Here is a 23,608-nt window from a genome sequence, read left to right on the forward strand (position 1 = left end):
AAAAGACCTACAGGCATCACAGCTCTCTTCTTTATGTTATATGAACAAGCACAAGTTACATATCATGTCGATCATACATGTCGATTGGTTTGAGGAAATTTGGAATGGTATTGAGGACATAACCTAAATGGAATCAGTTCCATCAGCCCTGCATATTCGGACAGTATGTGAAAGAGTAGGCCCAGGAAGGGCGTCAGCACCGCAAAGGGCGGTGAACTGACTGCTGACGCAGGAATTCGGTTTGAGTATGTTAAGTTTGGAAAAAACAATCAAAATACTATACCATAGAAGAAAGAAAGACAGAAGGGAAAATTTCGGGATACAGCAAGCTGAGGAGTACTGGAGCAAGAGAAAACACATCCGAACTTGATGGCGAGGAGAAACCAATCTAACAAAGGACTCGATGCCCATGCACAGTATCACCGAGAGGAGGAGTCCCTCAATGTCGTGGCTCAAAAAATGATTAGAACAAAACAACTTGTAACACTACGAGCCCAACACTAGATGGTGGACTTATGCAAATCATGTATATCTACAGCCACACATGCCTTTGAACACTTTGTTTCAATTCAATGGTTGGCACCAGTAGTAGTGTTGGGTGGTACTGTAGCAGCGCAGCGTGCCAAAGTGGTATTATATACAAACATATACATACACACTTCTTTCTATTATTTAAGTATTTAATTATTCCTGTCTCAGAGTGCTAATGTGCTCTCTGTTTTGTGCATCAAGATTTATCAGGCAGTTGTAGAGTAGGAGAAACCTTTTAGCTCACTGTTATTGCTCTAAAGGTGTATTCGAGTGAAAGGTTGGAGAGGGGGAGGTCCAGTTTGTCTGACCTTAACTGGCCAAATGAGATACTGAGGTGCGTTGCCAGGCTTTCTTTGCTTTCAATTCCCATAAGTCCATAATTAGGTTTAAGAATTTCTCCGTTAATGTCTGATCTTGTAACAGAGAAATGGTGGATTAATCTGCAGTGTGCACATGCGTCCAGTGGCCACAGCAGAAAGATTTCACCAACTACCAACCATGTCAGGTTGTAGAAGTGCCAGCAGTTCACCTACAAATAAAAATAAATCACATTGCTCCCAACCTGCTGCACCTCACTAGTGCAGGAGTGCATGCAAGATTCCCCTTTTCACATTCAAAGCCGCAAATCCATGGTCACCCACCACTACTCTTTGTGGAGGTCATACCATGTTGTGCTGGAATGTGGATTAATATTAGGTGACTACACCTAGGAAAACACTGGACGTAATGGAAATAGCAAATTAGCCTTATACATACAATGTCAAACTTAAAACATTTATTGATCCTCCGAGGGACGCTGCAAATTGGTGATGCAGTTGAAGGACTCGGTTTTCCTCAGGAGGGTCGATTATAATGCTATTAACTTTGAATACTCCAAACTCTCCTTTATAGTGGGCGACAGCCCATATTGGACATTTTCATACCTCACGTTCTGAATGGAACCATCATCCTGATGAGTAATTTTGCCATTCTAGCAGCATGAGGATGGTAATTCATAATAATTAGAGACAGAAGCCTTAGATTACATCCTACCAATTGCATGTTCTTTAGGTTTGGAACACTTTCGATTTGGACATTGTGAAGGCGTTTTTAATAATTAGGAAATAATAATCCTTAATTTAGATGTGTCTGAGTTAGCCTGACATGGCTATAACCTGCTTGCACGGACATCATTTAACATATGCAGAAAGAAACCACAGCTTGCCTAAAATCATTTAACATTCGCAGAAAGAAAGTCAATTTTTTATTTTATGTGATGCCACGTACATGTGTTTCTCCGTTTGCTTTTCCACTTCAGAAAATCATCAAAACAGAAGCCTCGTTTCTGGTGATATTTATTTTATAAAAAAATAGAATTGTATCGATGAGTGTTCCTACGAGGAAGCCAATATTGAGGATTTTCTTTTATGCTGCAATTTTCAATTCCCTTGTCCTATAATTGAACGAAAGAACCTGTCAAGCACTGAATGTCATTGTTACGTTACATAAATGAACTCTTTATTTCCTATACACACCTCTTTAACAAAGCGGGTGTTAAGGATGTATCTAATTTGATGAACCTTGTGTATTTTAAAGGATTTGGTTTAAATTAATGAATCTTTGTGAATAATTTTTTTTCTAGAATTCGCATTAAGAATTTTTCAATTCTATTAAGGACACGGAGGCGAGGATTATGCTTCTCTTTCTATGCTCTTTATTTAACAGCAGCCATTCAAAACAATTAAAACCAAAAAACTACATATCCCAATGTCTGGATATGTCATGTGGCAACCATAGAGGAGGACGTCTATAAAGTGTTGCCTCACACCAATCAACTCCTCTTTCTTTGCCAAATATTCGCAACAAAATTGAAAGTCATAGTCTTAAACTTGAATCCTGTTAACAAATCCTTGGAAGGTGAAGTCCTGGATAACCGAAGAAGAGGCCTCATCCATCATGGAAACTTGAAACAATGACAGAACGAACTGAGAATTACTTCTCTTAATTTCCTAGAAAAATAGAAAAAAAATCATACCATAAAAACTGAACCTCATGCAATGAGCCTTATACTTACTATGAAAGAGGGTGGGATAGCACTGAAATACAATACACTTGTCTATAATAAACTTCATATTATCAAGATGTACAACAGAATAATATATATAAACAGTGCGGTTGGATAATCCTCGCCTCTGTGTCCTTAATAGAATTGAAAAATTCTTAACGCGAATGCTAGAAAATCTTTTATTCTATGTCAGGACCGGAGGCTAAGATTATGCTTGTTCAAAGCTGATTCACCACCACCGATGCAATATCCACAACAGGTTTACAGTAGAATGTTTTAAACGTAGAAGGGGAAGACCAGTCTGCCGCCTTTAGAATGTCTTCTAAACGTGAGCCCAAAGCAAAAGACTTCGAAGCCATAGCACCTCTGGAGGAATGAGCACCAAATTTTGATATATCAATGCCTGCTTCATTCAGTAACCATCGCATCCATCTAGCCAGCGTGGCTGATGAAACAGGGTGATCACGTTTAACCAAGGAAATGAGCAATTGACCTCCCATGTCAGAACAAAATTGTTCTGTACTCACCTCATAAGCTCTGAGACACTGAACCACACAAAGTTTGGGATTGTCCACAAAACTTGGATAAAATACCGATTTCAGGTTACATTTGGTTCTTCGCGAAATGGAAAAAGTCACTCCTTCAGGAGAAAACTCCCTTCCTACTAAATCCAGAGCTCTAACATCTGAGACTCTCTTACAAGAAATTAAGCATAACAACATCGTAAGCTTTGCCGAAAGCTGCTTTCTAGATAAAAATCAATTAGGCGGCCATGATTCTAAAAAACGTATAACAATGTTCACATCCCAAAGGGAAGAGTAGCGAGGACGAGGAGGAGGAGGATTAGCCAATCTAATACCCCTCATTAATTTACAAACAACGGGAAACTCCCCAATAGGTTTGCCCTCAATAGGCAAACGCCCCGCCGAAATAGCAGATCGATAATTATTAATTGATCGATAAGCTAGACCTGATGCAGCTAAAGAAGATAAAAAAATTTAGGACCAGACAGCAATCTGCTGAAGAAGGATTTGCACCCCGAGCACTATACCAAGCACTCCAGCGTTTCCATCGCAGAAATGTATCTCTTGTGTATATTGGAGGACCAGGAACCCGCAATGAAATCGGAAGATTTCTGCAAAAGTCATTGGACACTCCATCTTTCCCTGAAAGACGCCACGCCACCAGGGAGAACTAATTGGTGCGGAAGGCCCAGAGGGTCCTGGAGTACGTTCTTCCTGAAAGGAAGCAGGATTGGATGATCGCAACACAACTCCATCGCTAGCGGAAACCAGGCCTGAGACCTCCAAAGAGGAATCACCAGAACCAGATCCACTTGCTGACGTCTGATCTGTGCCAACACTCTGGGAATCATCAGGAAAGGAGGAAAAGCGTACCCCTGTTCCTGAGACCAGTTCTGAAGGAAGGCATCCGTGGCAGATGCTTCCAGGTTTGGCCTCCAACTGACAAAACGTTTGATCTGCCGATTGAGGCGGGATGCAAATAGGTCTATAGAGAAAGGACCCCACCGGGCAAAGAGTCCGGAAAACTCTAGGGTGCAGTCTCCAATCGCTGTAATCTCTCAGATGCTGCGAGTTCCAGTCCGCAACAAAGATGCTGGTCCCTGGAAGATACTCCGCAATGACAGATATCCTGTGTTGAAGGCAGAAGTGCCAAAATTCCTTGGCAATGTCTGCTAAAATGCGGGAGCGGGTTCCCCCCAATTTGTTGACATATCTCACCGCCGAGATATTGTCCATACGTAGAAGGATACAACAGTTCGCCTTGAGGGGAGAGAGACTCTTGATCGCAAACGAGCCAGCCAAAAGCTCCAAACAATTTATGTGAAGATTCAGTTCCGTGTTGGACCACCAGCCTCCCGTGGAGACTGATCAGCAACGGGCTCCCCAACCCCAACGACTGGCATCAAACTATCACTACATCCGGGGAAGAGCTGAAGATAGCTCTGCCGTTCCATGCCTCAATATGCTCCAACCATCAAGTCATCTCCGAACGAGCTTCCTCAGAGAGGAGAACTTGGTCCGCATAACTAAGACCCTTTTGAAGATGGGAGATTTTCAATCGTTGAAGGGCTCTGTAATGGAGAGGACCCGGGAATATCGCTTGGATCGAAGAAGAGAGCAGGCCCACCATGCGGGCAATCGCCCTCAATAATACAGTCTGTTTGGATAATAGAGATCTCAACTCCCTCTTGATTGAATGACTCTTCCCCGAAGGAAGTACCAATTGAGACCGAATGGAGTCTATCTAAAAATCCAGAAAGTCCATCTGTTGTGATGGTGTTAGAATGGATTTCTGGGCATTGATTATAAAACCCAAACTCTGAAGCAGAGACACAGTCCACACCAGATGGGAATGAAGAAGGTCTTGGTTCTGGGCCATAATTAAAATGTTGTCTAGGTATATTGTTAGACGAACCCCCTGAGAGCGCAGGGACTCTACAACCGGTTGCATCACCTTCGTGAAGCACCAGGGGGCAGAAGAAAGGCCAAAAGGAAGAACCTTGTACTCGTAATAAGCGTATTCCCAAAGAAATTGAAGAAATCTCCGATGTGGAGGAAAAATAGGAATGGTCAGGTAAGCATCCTTCAAGTCTAAACAGACCACCCAGTCTCCCTCTTGGAGAATGTCTCTCAACAAGTGAATGCCCTCCATCTTGAAATGACGGTACATTAAGAAACCGTTTAAGTCTTAAGTTCAGAACCAGGCGTGAACCACCCCCTTTTTTGTCCACTAGAAACACCGGACTGATAAAACCGGAAGGGTGTTTGGGAACCTTTACAATGGCGCCCTTTGCAATCAGAGCAGAAACCTCTGCGGAAATTAAACTGTGTTCTTGAAGGGAAAAATATGTTGGGCGAGGTGGGCACTGTTGAAACGGGGACTCGTAAAATTCTAGTTTGAACCCCTGCACGGTCTCTAGGACCCAAGCATCTGAAGTAATAAGACCCCATGCCTGCAGAAAACTGAGTTCTGCCCCCCAACATTACATTTGAACTTGCAATCATTCTCACCTGTGGATCCTGACTCCTGGGAGAAAGATTGGTGGCCTTTGGATCTCCCTCTGCAGAACCTGGATCGACCTTCTTTCGGTCATGATGGGTAGAAGGATGAAGAGGAGGAGTCATACTCTTGAAAACCACCTCCTTCTGGATGATAGTAACTATGCTGAGGGCCTTGCTGGTTGAAGCGACCGAAGGCACGCCCTCTATAGCGTCCGGCACCTCGAAAAAGCGGACACGGCACCCGTCTGATTGAACCTTGGGCCTTGTCCAAACTTGCATAGGTTGCAACAAATTTCAAAAGCTCCTTTATAAAGGGAGAACCAAACAGTAAACCCTGAGCCACAGGGCCTGATTCAGAGGTAGCCAACTCTGCCAACTTGGGGTCCAACTTCATCAGACCGGAGCGACGATGCTCCGAAGATATGGCGCAATTAGCATTGCCCAGGAAGCAGAGTGCTCTTTGAGCCCAACCTACCAGAATGTCAGGGTTAATAGCCTGTCCTGATTCCTTGACTTGAAAAGCCAACTCCAAAATCTTTGTTAGCGGGCCGGAAACATCTAATAGTTTATCCTGACACCCACGCCAGGCTCGATCTATACCCTTCTTTGGGTCATTGGCAGATTTTTTGAGAAAAGTGACCAAGGCAGGATCCAATTCGGGGGTCTCTGTCCCCTCGGAGGGGAAATCCAGTCTGGGGCATTCAGACTGCAGCCTGGAGCGGAACCTCCTTATCAAAGCTATGCCTGATGTGGGATTCCACATAATCTGCTACTTCAGGAGGTGGCAACCACAGAGAAGACCTGGGATCGACAATGTCTTCCGGCTCAAAGGTCAGGACTTTGGGATTAGGAGCTTCCTGGTGAGGAGCCTTCTTTTTGCATTTGCGAGAGGGGTCATCTCCCTGCTCCGAAGAGTGATCAGAGGAAGCAGAAGAAGCTGGGTCACTTGTAGCTTTCTTTTGTGACGCTGAATTGTAATCATGCTCTCTGGCCATTTTCCTGATAAGGCTTTCAAAGTCCGCAGAATGCGGATTATGACTCTGCTTGGTGGCCTGGGTGCCCGCAGATAGTAAAGGTTCCATAATGGACTGAATGCCAGACGGGGCTACCCAGCCTTGTTGTTCCGCAAAACCCAAAAGGTGGTGCTTAATGGGTTTAATATGCATCCAGGGCGTAAACCAAGTCCTGTTCAAAAGAACCAGCCGGTTCATCTAAATAATAACCATCATCGGCTTGGTCTTCATAGCCAGCCATGCTGTGACACAGCAGAGGGGCTCCAAAGGAGCAGTAGTAAATATATAATGCAGGGCAATAAAATCCTTTTTTAGAATGTGGAGGGAGCTGCCCTGAAAGCAGAGACACAGTGAAAGCAGGCCCAGCCTGAATAGAAATTTCTTGCAACCCCAGTGTACATGCACTGGGGTGTAAATGAGGAGCTTGAGCTGGTCAGGAGACGAAAAAATTACCCTCGCTAATAGCTGAAAAAATAAGGCCCAACAAACGCTCTTATTAATGAGTATTTAACTTTGTGAACTCGTCGAGTTCAAGTAAGCACACGCTCAGATGAACGCGTGTCAGACTATCTCTGTGAACTCTCAGGGACCTGAATAATAACGCTCCCAACTACGAGAGTGTATGAATTAGGCCTGAACCACAAAGAACGCTCCGATTTACGAGCGTATATAATTAGGCCTCCGGGAGCTGAAGGAAAGCTCTGGTTAACAGCGTGCTATATTTAGCCACACTCGATCCCCTGGGGGCAGTCAGCCGAACGCTCGGAGACGCGAGCATTCTAATTCAGGGGAAATGGAAACTGAACAAACGTTCATAAAAAGAGGACTGCGCAGAGACGCACGCGTCCTCGCTCCCCTGCTCCCACTCCACAGGGTATGAAAGCAAGCCGATCGGTCGCTCCAGGGAGGGCAAAACCACTCCCAAACAAACAAATAATACACAGTATAAACACTATACAATGTAAAATCAATGCACTTAACTGGCTGCGAAGCAGCAAAGAAAGAGGAGTTGATTGGTGTGAGGCAACACTTTATAGACGTCCTCCTCTTTGGTTGTCACGTGACATATCCAGACATTGGGATATGTAGTTTTTTGGTTTTAATTGTTTTGATTGGCTGCTGTTAAATAAAGAGCATAGAAAGACAAGCATAATCTGAGCCTCCGGTCCTGACATAGAATCCAGCCCTGTTATGCCATGTCACACAATACTGAGAGTCTAGCTTTTTTGTCTAAAACTTTTTTTTTTTTTTTTAATAAAGAGTGCTTTAGGGATATGTGCCAGTCTTTGGTACAGTCGTTGGAAGCAGACTATGTCAGTCTTTTGCTATACTTTAGTACTGGCTGCTAATTGCTTTGCAGTCCTATCGTATGTGAATTGTTTTACATTATTTGATTTTGACTTATGGCTGCTCATTTTCCAAGATGTAACCATTGACTTTTTTTTGTCTTCTGAAAGGTTTTCGACCTTGAATAAATATACAGTGTTTTGACTTGAAGTCATGCCTTGTAGAGGGTTCATATAATAGCGAAGACTTAGTCTTATGAAGATTCAGACAGCCTCTATCCTAAGCCTCGACCCTTTTATTGTTTTAATAAGATGAACAGCAAGAACATTCTGTTAAAACGTACTGAAAAGATTACCAGTCACTATCCACAAACTATTATGATGGCCTCAATACCCAAAGTGGATAATGGTTCTGTTGAAGAAGTGCAATACAAAGAAAGTGAGAAATTATATAAAGCAATGTACTTTTGCTTTTTGCTAAGATACACAGTGCTACTGAGCAGGAGAGCTTCTTCTTTCTCAGCAAAAGTATGGGACTTAGTACCAATGCATATTCAGAGAGTTAAGGACCACTTGACATTCAGAAGAGCCAATATAACCCAGCTCCTCCCACCGCCATGAGAAAAAAACTAAAGATCCACTGAAAGTCCAAATTACTCCACTACCACTAACTGTGCAAATCACTGATCTTGAGTAAGAGCTTAAATAGCCCCCCCACTCCTACCCTTGCAGAAGGAACGCTGATACAGATTCTGGTACTCTAATTAGTACAATATGCAGGTGTGCACCACAGGTGCTATTGTAGATGTGGGGATCATCACTGCAGGATAGCTGTGAACATCAGGTCTTCAATGGAATGCCTTTAATTTCCTCCCCCCTTTTGAATGTAATGCAGACCACACCTAAAATACTAAACTTAATAATCAGCACCTGAACTACACATGCTTTATTACCTGCTACTGCAACTGAGCTTTTGTCATATAACCACCTGAATAAAGCAATGGATCATGGCTATTTGTATTTCCGTGCCTTCAACATAAATAAATCTAATCCTGACAGAAATCAGAAAGCTAACCAGGCTACAGTTGCAGAGGCCTATGTTTGGCCTGTACTTGCATCAAAAGATTTCTACTCCTCAGGTCAAAGCCTACATTGCTTACAGATATGTATAACAATTTCATAAAAACAAATCACCAGGAGTTAACACCAGTCAGAAATGGAAAACCTCAAACACTCTGCTGTCATCTACCCAGAGGTTTCTCAAAAGTTAATTTACTCCCCATCTGAAATCTCCCATCAGTCTTGGGACTATGGGCTTTCCCAACCGGCACCGATCACCTCATTAAAAACAAGGGAGTGGTTCATTTAAATCACTCAAAGTCATGTTAACCCTAATATAGAGAACAGTGTTTTTCTGTGATTATAGACAGGTGACTCTCCCTGGCAGAGAGAAAAATCACCACACAATATTCAAATACGCAGAACATTCGAAGAGCCAGCCCTGTACAATGGGCAGGATTGACAGCATGCTTTCACTTTTAAACCATTCCTTCCAAAGACCATCTGAGTTCACCGAAGGCCTGGATATGTTTCCTGCACATTATAGATAAATCCACTGACAACCCTGTAACAATAACCAATTAATTACAACCGTATAATTCACCACGAAGCTGCCACTTAAGTAAGTGTAGTTATTTTCACCTGAAACACTGACAAGCTCTCAATTGCTCTGATAAATGTTAAACCATTATGGAAAACGCAGCCAATGACATCATTCTCAAACTACAATATTTATTTGGTCTATCTGTTAGTGGCCAGTCTGTCAATGTACTAGATTTTCATTTTTTTAATATCTGGAAATTAAAGGTGTATTAAGTCAAGCACACCATCTCTTGCAGGCACATCTTACCCAATGGCATGTTTTCGCAAAAGCTTATACAAAGGTTATCCGTATGGTCTTAAGGGTAACATGAATAACCTTAATAACACACTGGCTGAAGGTACATATAAACTAACAACTCTTTCCTGATGCTTTTCCATAAAATTGACATTTAAGCGCAGTGTCAATATGCACTAATCAGAAAAAATGGTCAGAACCTCAGTCATGACACTATCTCTTCCCTTACCATTGCATCCACTTACAATTTTAACAATGGATGGATGGGTGGACATTATGAGATCATTCAAATGGCAGCAGCACGCTATGGCAATGTCCAAAAACAATTAGAACAGTCCTTGCTTGACGGACTCAGCTTCATGTTTTTCAGAGTAAGCAAATCTAGAAGAACACACAAAGAATGTACCTTTGAGCATCCTGCACTGGAATGATCTGTAGAAGAAGGTGATGTGTTGCCACTGCTCAGAAAAGCTGGTTTCAGCCTGTTGTATGGCGAATGTGAGCAAAAAGGAGTTGTTAAACTTCCATGCACATTTTCGAAGGCTGGAAGGAACATCTCACACATTATCTGGACAAGGTTAGATAAGGACATAAAGGTTAAAACAGTTAAAATCAAATACAAGAAGATGTAGCACAAAACAATAGGGACATTTCCTACATGAGAAGGTGAAATCAAGACTAAGTTGGTAGGAATGGGCTGTCAAACAACATATCTCTGCAAATTACTGCTACGGTCTTAAATGACTAGCATGTTCTTTTAGAATAATGTCAGTGCAAAGTGGTAAAAAAAAAAAAAAAAAAAACTACCTTCTGCGCTTCCGTCTTCATTTCACACATATCTGGATTCAAGGCAATGCAATAAAGGTATTCTTTCAATGCCTCTTCTGTCCTTCCCAAGCCAGATAAAGCTTGAGCTTTCAAAGCATGGCCCTTTAACAAATAATACAACAAAGATGCATGAAAATGGTAAAAGGCGCACAGTTTCACACAAAGAAATAATGCAACATTTTGTTATGAAACGACCTAAAAACGTATTTTAATGTACATATCTGGTAAACCGAAACAGTAGTGGCTAGGAACAAAATGACAAAACAGGACTTTGATCCTGCGCATGTTTTTTCACATTCATCATCACATCATCTTTGTGCAAGTGCTGCTCATGGTGCTTGATGGCTCCTCTAGCATTCTAGTCTAGGACTTCCCCCAGGCAGAAAAATCAAACAACATCTAGAGATACTGTATTACAGATTACTGCAATAAACTGAGTTACCATACTCAAGTTTACTCATGATTTTCGGGCCTGAATGTTTTGGATTACTTAAAAAAAAGAAAAACTAAACCAAAAGAAGCAAATGCAACAGGCATAGAATAACTTCCTAGTTAGTGGTAGAGGGAAGACTGAACAAGCACGGAGGAACAATGGGGCTTTACATCTTAGAGACAAGTATGAACCCGTTCATTGTCCCTTCCCAGATCATCAAAATTCAGGAACAGTGAAGACAGGGAGAGTACAAAACACAAACGGACCTAAATGGATGGATGGAAGTAAAAAATTTAAATTTGTCTTTTTTTTTTTTTTTTTTTGCGACTTCTAAACTTCCTGCATGGTCTCTTAGGGAAATCACATTGAGCCCACCAGGGCATCAGAGCAGCCAGGGAACAAAAATGCTCTTGAGGTTAGAGGGTATATCCATAGAATACTTACTGCACCTCCATATATCAACATGGGATGGACACACTATTGACTTATTTCCAATTTTCAGTATGCATCCACATCGGCTTTTACATGTTAGTCAGGCTAGACGCCCATTACATATGATTAATTCCATACGCTTTGTTGGATAACTTAGCTGCTTTTGGTAATGATCGGTCACATAGAAACACTAACAACAAGTTTCTCATCTTCTGAATAGATTCCTTACCTTTTGCATACTTCCTAAGGTGTCAGACTGGATCCCGAAATTCTTTAACAATACTCCTGTGTGCCCACAGCTCAGTGTTGACACAGTTTCGCTACAGACATGATGTTCGCCACCCCTGCGCGCTGACATCAGTGGCTTCCTTGTCAGAGCCAAAGATATAGGTTGGGATTGTGTGCAGATTCCTAATGTGGGATTGTTTATGTAACAAAACCAGTTCAGGGAATGGGGATGGGTGAGGGACACAGAGGAATCTGCAGTCAGATAATCTCTACCAAAAAGAGCATTACCGAAGGCAAGTAACTTATTCTTCTGATAGAGACTTTTAACCACAGATTGCTCACCTTCTGAATAGATACCCAAGCAATAGCTCATAGGTGGTAAGTCAGTGAACTGACTCAAACCGGAAAGTCCAATCGGGCACAATATTCTTCTCAGCAGACCTGGCTGACCAAGCTAGGACCTTGTGAAAATATGAAGTGATGCCCATGTGGGGATTTGACATATGAACAGAACAAGCACCTCACAGGCCAGTGCAGTGGTGGGAGTCTTGGCCCTAGTAGAGTGAGCATGCAAGCCTTCAGGAGGCTGCCTTTGTGCACAGCTTTGCTTTCTTTGCTCCAGTGAACCTGATAAATAGTTGACTGCCAATCTGGTAGTCTCTGACATGATCACTATAGAAGCAGATGGCTCTTTTCAGATCCAATCTATAAAGCCTTTTCACCTCCTCGGAGGGGTGAGGCGGAGCAAAGAGTGCTGGAAGAGTGATGGTCTGACTCATATTAACTGGAGTCACCATCTTTGAAAGGAAGAAAGCTTGCATCCAGGTGACTACCTTGACAACATGATATATGGCGGGTTAACAGAAGACAAAAAAACTTGTCTTGTGAGGAGTCTGAGAGAACATCTGTGAAGGGGCTCAAAAGGCATACATATGAACGTGAGGATCAAATGTAAGTCCCACTGGCCCATAACAAAAGGAGACAGAAACAAACGTTACAACCCTTTAATTGTCGCTGCTGAGTTTCAAAGCATGAAACTGGAGGGCGTGGAGGCCAGGTGCCTATTGCTGTGAGAAAAGAGCCTCGTGAAGGGCCAGCCTCACGGAGGACAGATGTTCATGCCAAGGAGTTTGGCATACCATACTCTTTGTGCCTAAACTGAAGCCAGTAGGATGACTTGAGCCCAGTAGGGGCTGATCTTCAAAACTTTGGACAGGAGAGGTATTGGTGGAAAGGCACATAGGAATCCCAAGTTCCACTCTACGCAGAACACATCTCTGAGCGAGAGATGCCTTGGAAACTCCAATGAGCTATAGCATGTTCTTGGCGATGGCAAGAGATCAAACCACAGTTCTCCCCATTTGCAAAAAAAGACCCTGCACCATCTCTAGAAATAGATGTAATTCGTGAGCTGCACGGTGGCCAGGGCTGAATTCATACCCTCTGGCGTCAGTGAACCCACCAAATTCATTCACAGACTAACCATGATCAGAGACACAAAGTCTTGGCATAGGGTCCACAATGCTGTATACTCCCCTCTCTCTACCTCTGCTTGTTACGGTATCACATGGCAGTGGTGTTGTCTGTGAGCACCTGCATCAGATTCTCTTTGATGGAGGGTAGGAAGGCTTTCAACTCCAAGTGGCTGCCTCTCAACTGCAGAATGCGGACATGGAGCTGGGCCTCTGCCTGAGACAAGACACCTCTAATCTCCACCTCTCCCAGATGGCCTCCCCACCCCATAAGCGATGCATCTTTCACTACTGTGAGCTCTGTGTCGAGTAAGAAGAGGAGTCTACAGCTGACCCAACCATAGTCCTGCAGCCACCACTGCAGATCTTTTGAAATCTCTTCCAAAACCTGGACTAAATCGGAATGATTCCCTTGGTGCTGCGTTCACTGGGACTTCAGATCCCACTGCAGAGGCTGCATATGCCATCTGGTGTACTTGACCAAAAGGATGCTATAGGCCATCAATCCCAGCAGTCTCAGAGTCATCCTCATGAAGATCCAGGACAGACAAACACTGGGGAATCAAATCCCAAATGTCTTGAACTCTGTTCTCTGGGGATGGGCACGAAAATGCATCATGTCCAGATTGGCTCCAATGAAGGGGAGCGTCTGTGAAGGAGTCAAGTGTGACTTCGGCACATTGACAGTGAACTCCAATAATGTCAAGAAGGTTGCTGTAGTCTAGAGGTGGGAGATGACTACCTGGGATGAGTCCACCTTCAAAAGCCAGTCATCAAGGGTGGGGTACACTGGGACCCCTGATTTCAGAAGATGTGCTGCAACTACTTCTATCACTTTTGTGAACACACAAGGAGTGCTTGTAAGGCCAAAGGGGAGCACAGCAAACAAATAGCTTGTGTCCTACCATAAACCTAAATTAGTGTCTGCGGGACTTTGATGAAAATAAGCATTCTGCAGGTCCAGCGCTACCATCCAGCCCTGAGCTAGGCCAGCATAAGCACCTTGAGCTTCTCATTTATCATAAAGTCATTGAGAAGGTGAATATCTAATACATGATGCAGGCCATTGTCCTTTTTCTGCACCAGGAAGAAGCAGGAATAATACATAATTTACCTCTGGTGGTGGGAACCTCTCAATGGCTCCCTTGGTCAAAACAGCCAGCTCATTCTGCTGCAATAGAAACAGACATTCCTTTGTCAGCCAGTCAAAAGATGGCGATAAGTGAGGTGGGGTTTTGAGAAATGGTAAAGCATATCCCCACCAAACAATTTAAAAGGCCGTCTGTCTGAAACAATTGCTTCCCTCCCTTGCAGAAATTGTCAGATCCTGGTTAATGTGTGCTAATAAGGGCACACAAAGTCTTGGAGGGGCGGTTGCTGGGGTTGTGTAAGACTGGACTGCCGCTGTCCATGTTGCCCTCTCCGATGGGTGGCACAAATTTGTTGTGAAAGGTCTTGTAACTGTGGGGTCTGCTGTTGGTATTGCTTATCTCCACCAAAAGCCAAAAAAGGGGCAAAACTGCTGGAGTGGCTGGTGTGAGGAAGCATAAAGGCCGAAGGAGTGCGCCTTAGCCCTGCAATATTTGAAGTGCTCCAGGGATGAAACAACTTTATCCTCAGTCAATCAAAAGGAATGTTCATGAGAATGGCCTCAACATCTTCCGAAAAGCCAGTAGATCGTATTTATGCATGTCTCCCACCGGACGTCCTGCACATAGTGTGAGGGACGGTGTCCATCTGGCAACGGTTGGCTCAAAAAAAGCTGAAGAGAGCCTCATTTCACCAGGACCTCCTGGTTTGTATACTGAAATCGAGAAAGTGTACTTCTAGGAAAGGCGCAGAGGGAGCTGTGGCACTCTCTAAAACCTATACCACGGGGAGACTTTTAGATCATTTGAGGAGGCATGTAAGGCATTCTCACTGGATCATGACGGTTTGGCTGACATAGCAAAGGAAGCATGGCCCACTTTCCCCAAGGCCCCTAGAACCACGCACACTCTGGGAATACTTTTGTCCTGTGGGGTAGGTCGCCATCTGATCGTGCTTTTATATAAGGCAATGTGAATGGACAGAGGGGCACCCATCCCATGATCACGGTCCACATGGGAACTTGACCTGGTCGAACAGATGGAGGAGGTAGACTGGTTTCGTATTAACACTCACCCATACTGTCTCCTGTAACGTTGGCTTTAAATTAATCCACTCTAATTTCCTGCATAGGACATGTATAACCCTGGGGGGCTCTCCACAGAATATCTACCTCCCGCTCTAACAATTGTCCTAGATGAGGAGACAGCAGGGTGGGTTTCTTACATCTGGAATGACAGTGCCGAGAAGTGCACAAATATTGGGAACAAGTCGTAGCAGACTTAAAGAGAACCACTAATATAAACAAAGCACTTCCGTCACAGTGTTCTCTCTTAGGGAATATACATAGTGCGAAAGGGAGAAAGATGCCATACAAATTCCTGCAACTGCCACTGGTTCTAACCAGCCACATATATGGGACTAAGGGCTCCTGACCCTAATCGGTGGTATAGTGATGTTAGGGAATGTGCTTTGGCTGAAAAATTACATATAAAGCACACTAGACATGACGGTAAGGTAGTGGAGGACCTCGAGGTTTGGAGGGATCTCTGTGAAAGACTCCTGAATCCAGAGACCCCAGATGGGGCCTCTGATGATGACAGCATAAGAGACAATGAATGGGATAAAACGCCAGGAGAGGGAGATTAAATGAGTGCACAGGGTTGGATTTTCGATGTTGAAATGTAGGACAGATCTGTATTCCAATGGGGTTACCCTAAATCGTGTGAAGGAGGACTATATTTTGATGTACTACCACGTACGTTGCCTGAAATGTAATGACTTATACTTTATCTACTGCTGTATGTTTGTTTAATTAAAAACAGGAAAATAAAGATTAAAAAAAAAAAAAAATCTTTAAAGCATCACAACAGCCTTGCATGGCCTAGAAAAGAATGGACAGGGCTTCTTCTGCTACTATGGGCAACACTTGGGCCACAGAGTACCAGAAGGCGAGAGAATATCAGCTAAAGAGGCAGCTGGCATTAACAAAACTAAGAGCCAAACTTGTAGAGAAGAAAAACCTCTTGCCAAGGGTCTTTATCTTCAATTCCCCGTTGGGTGAACTAGTGGAAAACTAATTTGAGTTTGCTCTGCTGGCCAAAGCCTCCACCACACGGCTTTCTGGAGTGGAGTACTGAATGAGAAAGGCATGGTAATCCGGAGTCAATGACCGATCGCAGCCCAGTGTGGGTTGTGCCGCTGGGAAGGGAAACTGGTACACAAGTCAGTCTGGAGCCATGAATGGACCCAGAGGGTCCAACTGGCACTGAGGGCATTCAGGTTCCCCTCTTGATCAGCCTCCCCTTCATATCTTTTGTCAAGGGTCCGACAGGATCGCCCTTGCCTTGACGGACTTGCTCATCCTTTCTCCTGTCAACAGGCAGGTTCCCCAGCAATGGAAGCATGCAGTGGTCAAATCACTTTTTTTTAAAAAGCCCAAGCTTGGCCTTTTTGTCTGAGAAACTACAGGTCAATCTTCCAGCCTAGAAGCTCCTGAAAAAACATGTCAACAAACATTATTCAGCTTTCCTTAAATCCAACGAAGTCCCCCACCCCACCGAAATGGGGTTTAGACCACGGCACAGAAACAGCTTTGCTGGCAGTGGTCGAGGAACTAAGACGATTGTTGGACCAACATGGCCATTATCCTTTAAAATCTTAGTGCGGCCTTCGATACGGTAGATCATACCACACTTGTACGTCGGATATAAAATGTGGGTATCAATGTCCGAGCACTGAAATGGCTTTCCTCCTTTTTGGAGGATAGGACTTTTCAGGTGTTAGATGAATCTCATTACTCCAACAGTCCTTTTAAGTTGAGGGGTGTGTCAGGGGTCTTGAGTCCCACTCTTTTTAATCTTTATATGTACCCCCTGGCTGAAATTGTGCGCTCCTATCGGTTGTCATTGGTCTCCTACGCTGATGACACTCAGCTGGTGATATCAATCTCCCCTGACCCCAGTTCAAGCCACCTCAGTCTAGACTCCTGTCTTCAGGAAATAACCAGAAAGATGGCTAACTGTATACTGGAGGTTAATGAAGACAAGGAGGAGGGTTATGCTACTGGGTAACAATTTAAGCAGTAAGATTTCAACACCTATGTCGGACTGCCTGGATAGGCTTCCTAGCCCCAAAAGTGCAATAAAGAGTCTAGGAGCGTAGCTGGGTTCCAGCCTCACAATGGATCACCAAGTGAAAAAAACTTGCTGACAATTGTTTTGGTGTTTTGGGACTGCTGAGAAAGGTTCCAATCTTCTTCCTTTCTTAGCTAGAAAATTGATCAAACAGGGTCTTGTAATTTCACGCCTGGATTATGGTAATGTTTTATAACTTGGCTCGCCTAAGCAGGTGACCAAAAGGCTGCAGGTCATCCAGAACGCAGCTGTGCAGCCTCTTATGAATCTCCTAGGGCACCATGCTGTAAAAAAGGCTTTGAAAGAATTACACAGGCTCCCGGTGGAGCAGCGAGTACAAATCAAGGTTCTATGTATTTTGCACAGATCACTTAACGGGAGAGGACTGTATTGACATTTAGTCACCCCATATATTCCTGAGGGGTCTCTTAGTGCTACAGCACATCAGCTAAAGGTTCCCATGATTCGACGGTCTTGTTGGAGGGCCGTTTAATCGCCTATTTGGCCACCAAACTACGGAATACTCTTCATTTGAACTACGTCAGTTGACCCACAAACTTTCCTTACTTAAGGCCCTGAAAACCTGGCTGCATGGTAACTAATTCCTGTTCCGCGGTGGACTGGTAACCTATGATGATTGCTCTAGCTCTGGGAAGCCTTCCGGTAGCCACGCGCTTTACAAGAACCTTAGATTAGATTACATTAGATTACATTAGATTAGATTACATAAGGGCAAACCAGTCGGCAGAAGCACAGATGGGAAGGCTCTTGGCAAATTTTGGGCACAAACCTGCTGCTGCAACCTCAGATGGGGGGGGTCTCCTGGGGTCTGTGCCAGAGAGCGCTAGTGATGTGACAAAAAGATGCATCATATTTACTGCTGTGCTGCTAACAGCCCTGGAAACACTGGTTGATGCGGGACTAAGGTCAGAATAGACTCCGAAGTGGACCAACTTTGGGAGTGTGAGCTGGAAGCATTGTGAAAGCCCTTGTTTCTTCTTGAGGGATTGAAAATAGCAGGACAGGGCAGAGTCCCTCTTGGAATTCTTGCTCTACTTTTTGGATTTCCCTGAGAACTTATAGCACATAGAAGCATGGTCAAGGGAGCAACATCGGGAACAGGACCGGACCTACCTTCAGGCCTAGACCGATTTTGGTGCCAGGGTCTTGCAGTGCTTCACCATGTAGAACATAGCTTTCCCGATCTTGAACGGTCTTGGGTGCATTCAGGCTAACCTCTGCAGGTCTTAGAGTTGTGATCGGACACCAGGCACCAAAGGCAAACCACATGTGGGTCAGTCGCAGACATTCGTATGCGACATCCCCCACAAAGTTTAAACCTTGTAAACTTGGGAGGTGACACAATTCCCTAAGCAGTGCTGGGGGCATTTGAGCCTTAAACAGCAACAGTTCACCTCCGGTTCTAGCTAGGTATGATTTTTCTTGAGGCTTTTCTCCCAGCCTGGTCCTTGCTTCGCCTGTTTGTGAAAAATACAGCACATGTGAAGAGTCTTCTCTGATCTGGAGATGACATCTGTTTGGTATCCTTCACTACAATGGGAAAGCTGTATGTCCGTGAACATAGATCTTAGAAACCACAAGAGAAGCTTGCTTTTCAGATGGTCTCAACCCCCATATCTCTATGCAGTTTCCCTGACAGTTTTCTTACGACAGTTTGAGTTGCATGCTCAACACACTATTTTTTTTCTCCTACTTATGGGGTGGAGCAGGTGGGTAGCAGTCTCAATTCTACCCATCAAGTATTTTTTTTTTGTTATTATTTCTACTCACCCGTCCACATCTCCTTTACTACAGGCTGACCTCACTCTCCTTCTCCCTTACAGATCACACGCTTTCCTTTATTGTGAGGCGATTCTCTTTATACGTGGGAGTTTCTTAAAGGAACCAGACTGACTAAATTCATTTTTTCATCTCTATAAAGTTTCTGCATTAGGCCCATGAGTCTGGCCTTCCATTATCACCTTCAATGTTTTCCCTCTGGATTTTTTCTCTTTTGGGGGTGTGCATACTGCCCAAAGAGTGTGCTAAAGCCTGCATGGATGGTGTCTCGAAGAAGTCACCTACTCCTGAGGAAGAAGAACATTGGATCCCACACAAAACTAGGAACATGTGAGAGTGGGCCACACTGCAGCAGGAAACATTGCAAGACTGCAAACTTGTCAGGCCTGAGAGTAATGTCTCATTGACAGAGACAGGATGCCTTTATTAATTAACAATTTTAATTATTTTTACGCACCTTGCCCTGCCAAGATTTTCTTTTACTCGGAGATCCTTATTTTCAAGATGATAAATTATGAAAGTTAAAACAGCGTCCTACAATGACTTGATTTTGAGTGATTATGGAATCAAGCTGTATTAGAGTCCAAAACACCTACTACCTCCTCATGGAAGCCTCAGATTCTTACTCCAGCCATGTAGAGTTAAGTGTACAGAAGAATAACTTGGTTATTCAATTGGAAAGCAGTGATGACTAAGGTCCTAAGATTTCAGGGCCAAACAGCAGTACCCACCACAAACCGTTCTCAGTAGTCGTATAAAATCCTAGAGAAGTGTCCTCACATACTAAAAGCAAGAACCCATGGGGGAGTGGCTCTTACAGAGGTATGTCATGCAGTGTAGAGAAACAGGTAGTGATAGGCAACATACAGAAGTTGGACCACTTCTTAAACTAACGTCTCTGTAATCTTTCTATAGAAAACAGTCTGTTGGCGTTGACAAAAAAAGAACACAATTGTGCATGAATAAAAACTGCTTTTGAGAAGACATTAACAGAGGTTTGATCTACTCTGAGGCCATCCTGGCCATTTCACACACTTTAATCTATTTACTAACGGTTGTTGAAGGCAATACAAAGTTGTAAGACATGTGATGCCAGTAGCAGCGAGCAAAAACAAAAAGCAAAATAATCGGTCAGGATTAGATAACCAGCTGGTAACAAATTAATAGCATTAACAGGGTTAGGACAATCCGGCTGGGGCTCAGCCTGTCCACAAACAATTTTCATAACAGCCAAACGTAAGTCCATACACCCCAGCTCTCAGATGGCACAGGGAACATCACATACTCTCTGTGCTCTGTACCAATACCCTTCCTTTGTCCATTTTTGCAGGGAAGCAGAGGTCATCATTCAGAAGGCATTTCTGCCTTATGTACCTAAAAAAACACTATTACAATTATAGAGATGCCCTTATTAGGAGATAATTGACTAGAAAACATACAATTTTAAACACGGGCCCTTTTTCATTGTGCATCTACGAAGGTACTTCTACAGAAACACTGATGCACGTAATAACCATGCTTTTAAAAAGTCTAGCTCCATTAATTACTCTGATATTCACACAACTAGAACCTAACAGCTGCCCGAATCTTTCTCTGAAAGCGTTCTTTTACTTGCTAGTCCCAAGCGCTTCCTTTCTGAACAATGACAGTTGCAGAGAACGCTTTACTAAAGGTCCAACAAGAAATGTTACTGTTCTATTTGCAACTTAAGATTATTCAGTGAGTTTTCTGGTCAGATTTGTGCCCACTCAGCAGATCACAGGTTCCAGTTCCCACAGGGTTCACATAGTCTTTCATCATTTTTAAGTCAATAAATCTTTCAGCATTCTTAAATCAATAAAAGGGATAGCATCAAGTTAAACAAACAACAGAAGCAACACATGATTAGTTACAGATTTCTGAAGAATCAATCCTGTAGTAGCAAGTGTTATAAGAAAACAAAAGTTATATTTTGCAGAGGTCATCTATTCGGTACCTTTGTCCAGAGGGCCTTGTTTTGACAGACTACTTCTGCATCACAAAGTGCTTGCTCATAGTTTCTCAACACAGAGTACACCTCTCCTCGTTGCAATAGCAAATGGTAATTGGAAGGGTCTAGAAGTGGAATGAAAACAAAGGAGTTTATGAGCAAATTCAAAACAAGAATAGGCATACTACTTCTGCATTATACTTATTATGGGAAGATTAAATTAAACGCTACTTTGAGTTAGGTACTGACTACAAAGCGGTACATTACACACAAATACCAAAACAATATCTCCACTCCAGTCTGACAGCCCACTCCAGAGACTCCCAGGTCTAAAACATACCAGTCTCTTGAACCACGCAACACGCTCTGCATGAGTTTGTTGGCAGTGGATCATCAGATATGAGGCAAAAAACATGGAGGTGTAAAAGGGAAAAAAGAGAATGCATGAGAAAGGCAGGAGCTTGGGAAGGCCCACTTTGCTCGTATTTCCCTCGGACCTTATGTTGTACATCTACACCTGACTCTGGAAGATTTGCAAGGCTATTTTGAAATAGGAATCAGTTCAATACCATGCCCCCCTAATATAAAGTGAACTTCAGGTTTTTATTCAAAACCACTACCAATCCGGCATCAATGAGGCCCAGCACAAGAAGAAGAGCAAAGGGTTTCGCAGATGTTCAAGAGGAGGGTCCGAGTAGATGAGCTGTAGAATTTCCCACGGTTAGTGAGCATCTCCTGAAAAAGCACAATCATGACAAGGAGACACATAGATAGCTCCTCTGATTCCTGGTTGGCAGATCTCCATTTCTGACAAGTTGTACATTGCCCATTACCTCAAATGTTACAAGGGGAAAAACACAAGCAGCTTAGATCACAATAAACAAATAAACCAAGCAATCTTGGTGAAGACATTACTAGTGACTAAACCTATACAGTTTATAAAAAAGGAAATACACTTGAAAGATCTTAATTAGCAAAAGGCTAATGCTGCATTAGTTATTTTGATGCATGTTAAAACGCTTTCTGTCTCTTGTTTCAGGTGATGTGAATCGATGCTTTCAACAAGCATATATGTGTACAAATGCCAGTGGAGGTTGTGAGGCAACATTTATTTTAATTTGTTTATCTGATACAGGAGCGAAGAATTCATATAGCCCAACCTCCGGGACATATTCTTTGGGGGTCAAGGACAACAAGTTTTCATGTTTATTTTGTCCTTAGGACAAGTAGGCCCAACCCCCTGCAGCACAAATCCTTTGGCTGTCAGTTTCAGGAAAGGAAACTGTCTGCAGTAGAGGTGCATACTTTAATGCAGTTCGAACTTGTATTTATGGTTCATTAATGCAAAGCCTTTATTATTAGGGTAAGCAATCTAAATAAACGTTGTAAGGTCACACTACACTACTGACAGTGATTCAAGTAAAAAAACAAAGTGTGTACATATGTTTGGAAAGTTTAACAATACGAGGCTATGTATAATACTACCAGAATGCTCTCTGACTAGATGCAAATGCTTGCCGAAGCTTCTAAGCAAGATAGTTGATTCTTTGCTTTCAAAATAAAATGTACAGAAAAAATGCAAGTAAGAAAAAAAAACGTTTTGTTCAATTACTGTGAAATTTTAGTTACATTTCACTGAAGCAACATTTAGTAAACTATGTTGATGCACCCTAGTATTTCCAAAAAATATTCATAATGGAAACTCAGTGTAACCATTGTCAACAAGAATATGGGAAACATGAAAATAAACAGCCACTGGCAAAGCTAACTGATCCAACATTGGTGGTCAGTCTTTTGATTTTGTCAATGTATGTCTTGTTTTGACATGGCTTTTGTAACACTTTATTATTGTGGGAGCTGCCAGGCACTCACCATTAAAAAAAAAGCTTGGTCTCAAAAAGCACACTTTGCCACAGTAGTTGCAGGCGCTGAACAAAATTATGTTATGTGCCAGTATGCTCTTTGTGGAAGACCAGAATGCTACCACTCACAATAAAGTTAGCCGACAGGTGGATAGAGAAAAAAAAAAAAAAAAAAAAAAATGTCTTGGTTAGCGTCTGACCTAATTGGGGGCCCAATTCTTAAAGAAAGTCACAAAAGTGCACCCATAGTATGTCTTTGCATAAGTGGCTTTCATGAATTCACAAGACTTTACAGAAGTAGACCATGAAATCGTACACCTACAACATATTTGTGTACTGTATTTTAACATGCGCATATATGGATGTGTAGATGTACCCACATGAAAATCTTTTGAGCATTTACAAGTTCACTTTCCCTCCAAATGCTTTTTTCCCCCATCCCTGGAAGAACTTCAACTTCTGTTCTTATCAGGAGTAAAGTTCAACCTTTCTTGGTATGGGAAAACATTAGAGAAGAGCTAGTGAAAATAATTAAAACACGCATTTCAGTAGGTTTTCACAGGC

General features: G+C 43.0%; 1 protein-coding gene across 1 annotated transcript in view; it reads right to left on the reverse strand.

The window, feature by feature from the left end:
• LONRF2 (LON peptidase N-terminal domain and ring finger 2) overlaps nt 1–23,608 on the reverse strand; it is a 245,336-nt gene that overhangs the window by 143,777 nt on the left and 77,951 nt on the right. The window contains exons 2-4 of the mRNA XM_069204393.1: nt 21,189–21,307; nt 10,605–10,727; nt 10,204–10,365 (exon numbers count right to left, since the gene is read on the reverse strand). Of these exons, the coding sequence (XP_069060494.1) occupies nt 10,204–10,365; nt 10,605–10,727; nt 21,189–21,307 (404 nt within the window). The remainder of the gene's footprint in view (nt 1–10,203; nt 10,366–10,604; nt 10,728–21,188; nt 21,308–23,608) is intronic.

The sequence above is a fragment of the Pleurodeles waltl genome, chromosome 8 (assembly GCF_031143425.1).
Source record: "Pleurodeles waltl isolate 20211129_DDA chromosome 8, aPleWal1.hap1.20221129, whole genome shotgun sequence".
Classification (NCBI taxonomy): domain Eukaryota; kingdom Metazoa; phylum Chordata; class Amphibia; order Caudata; family Salamandridae; genus Pleurodeles; species Pleurodeles waltl.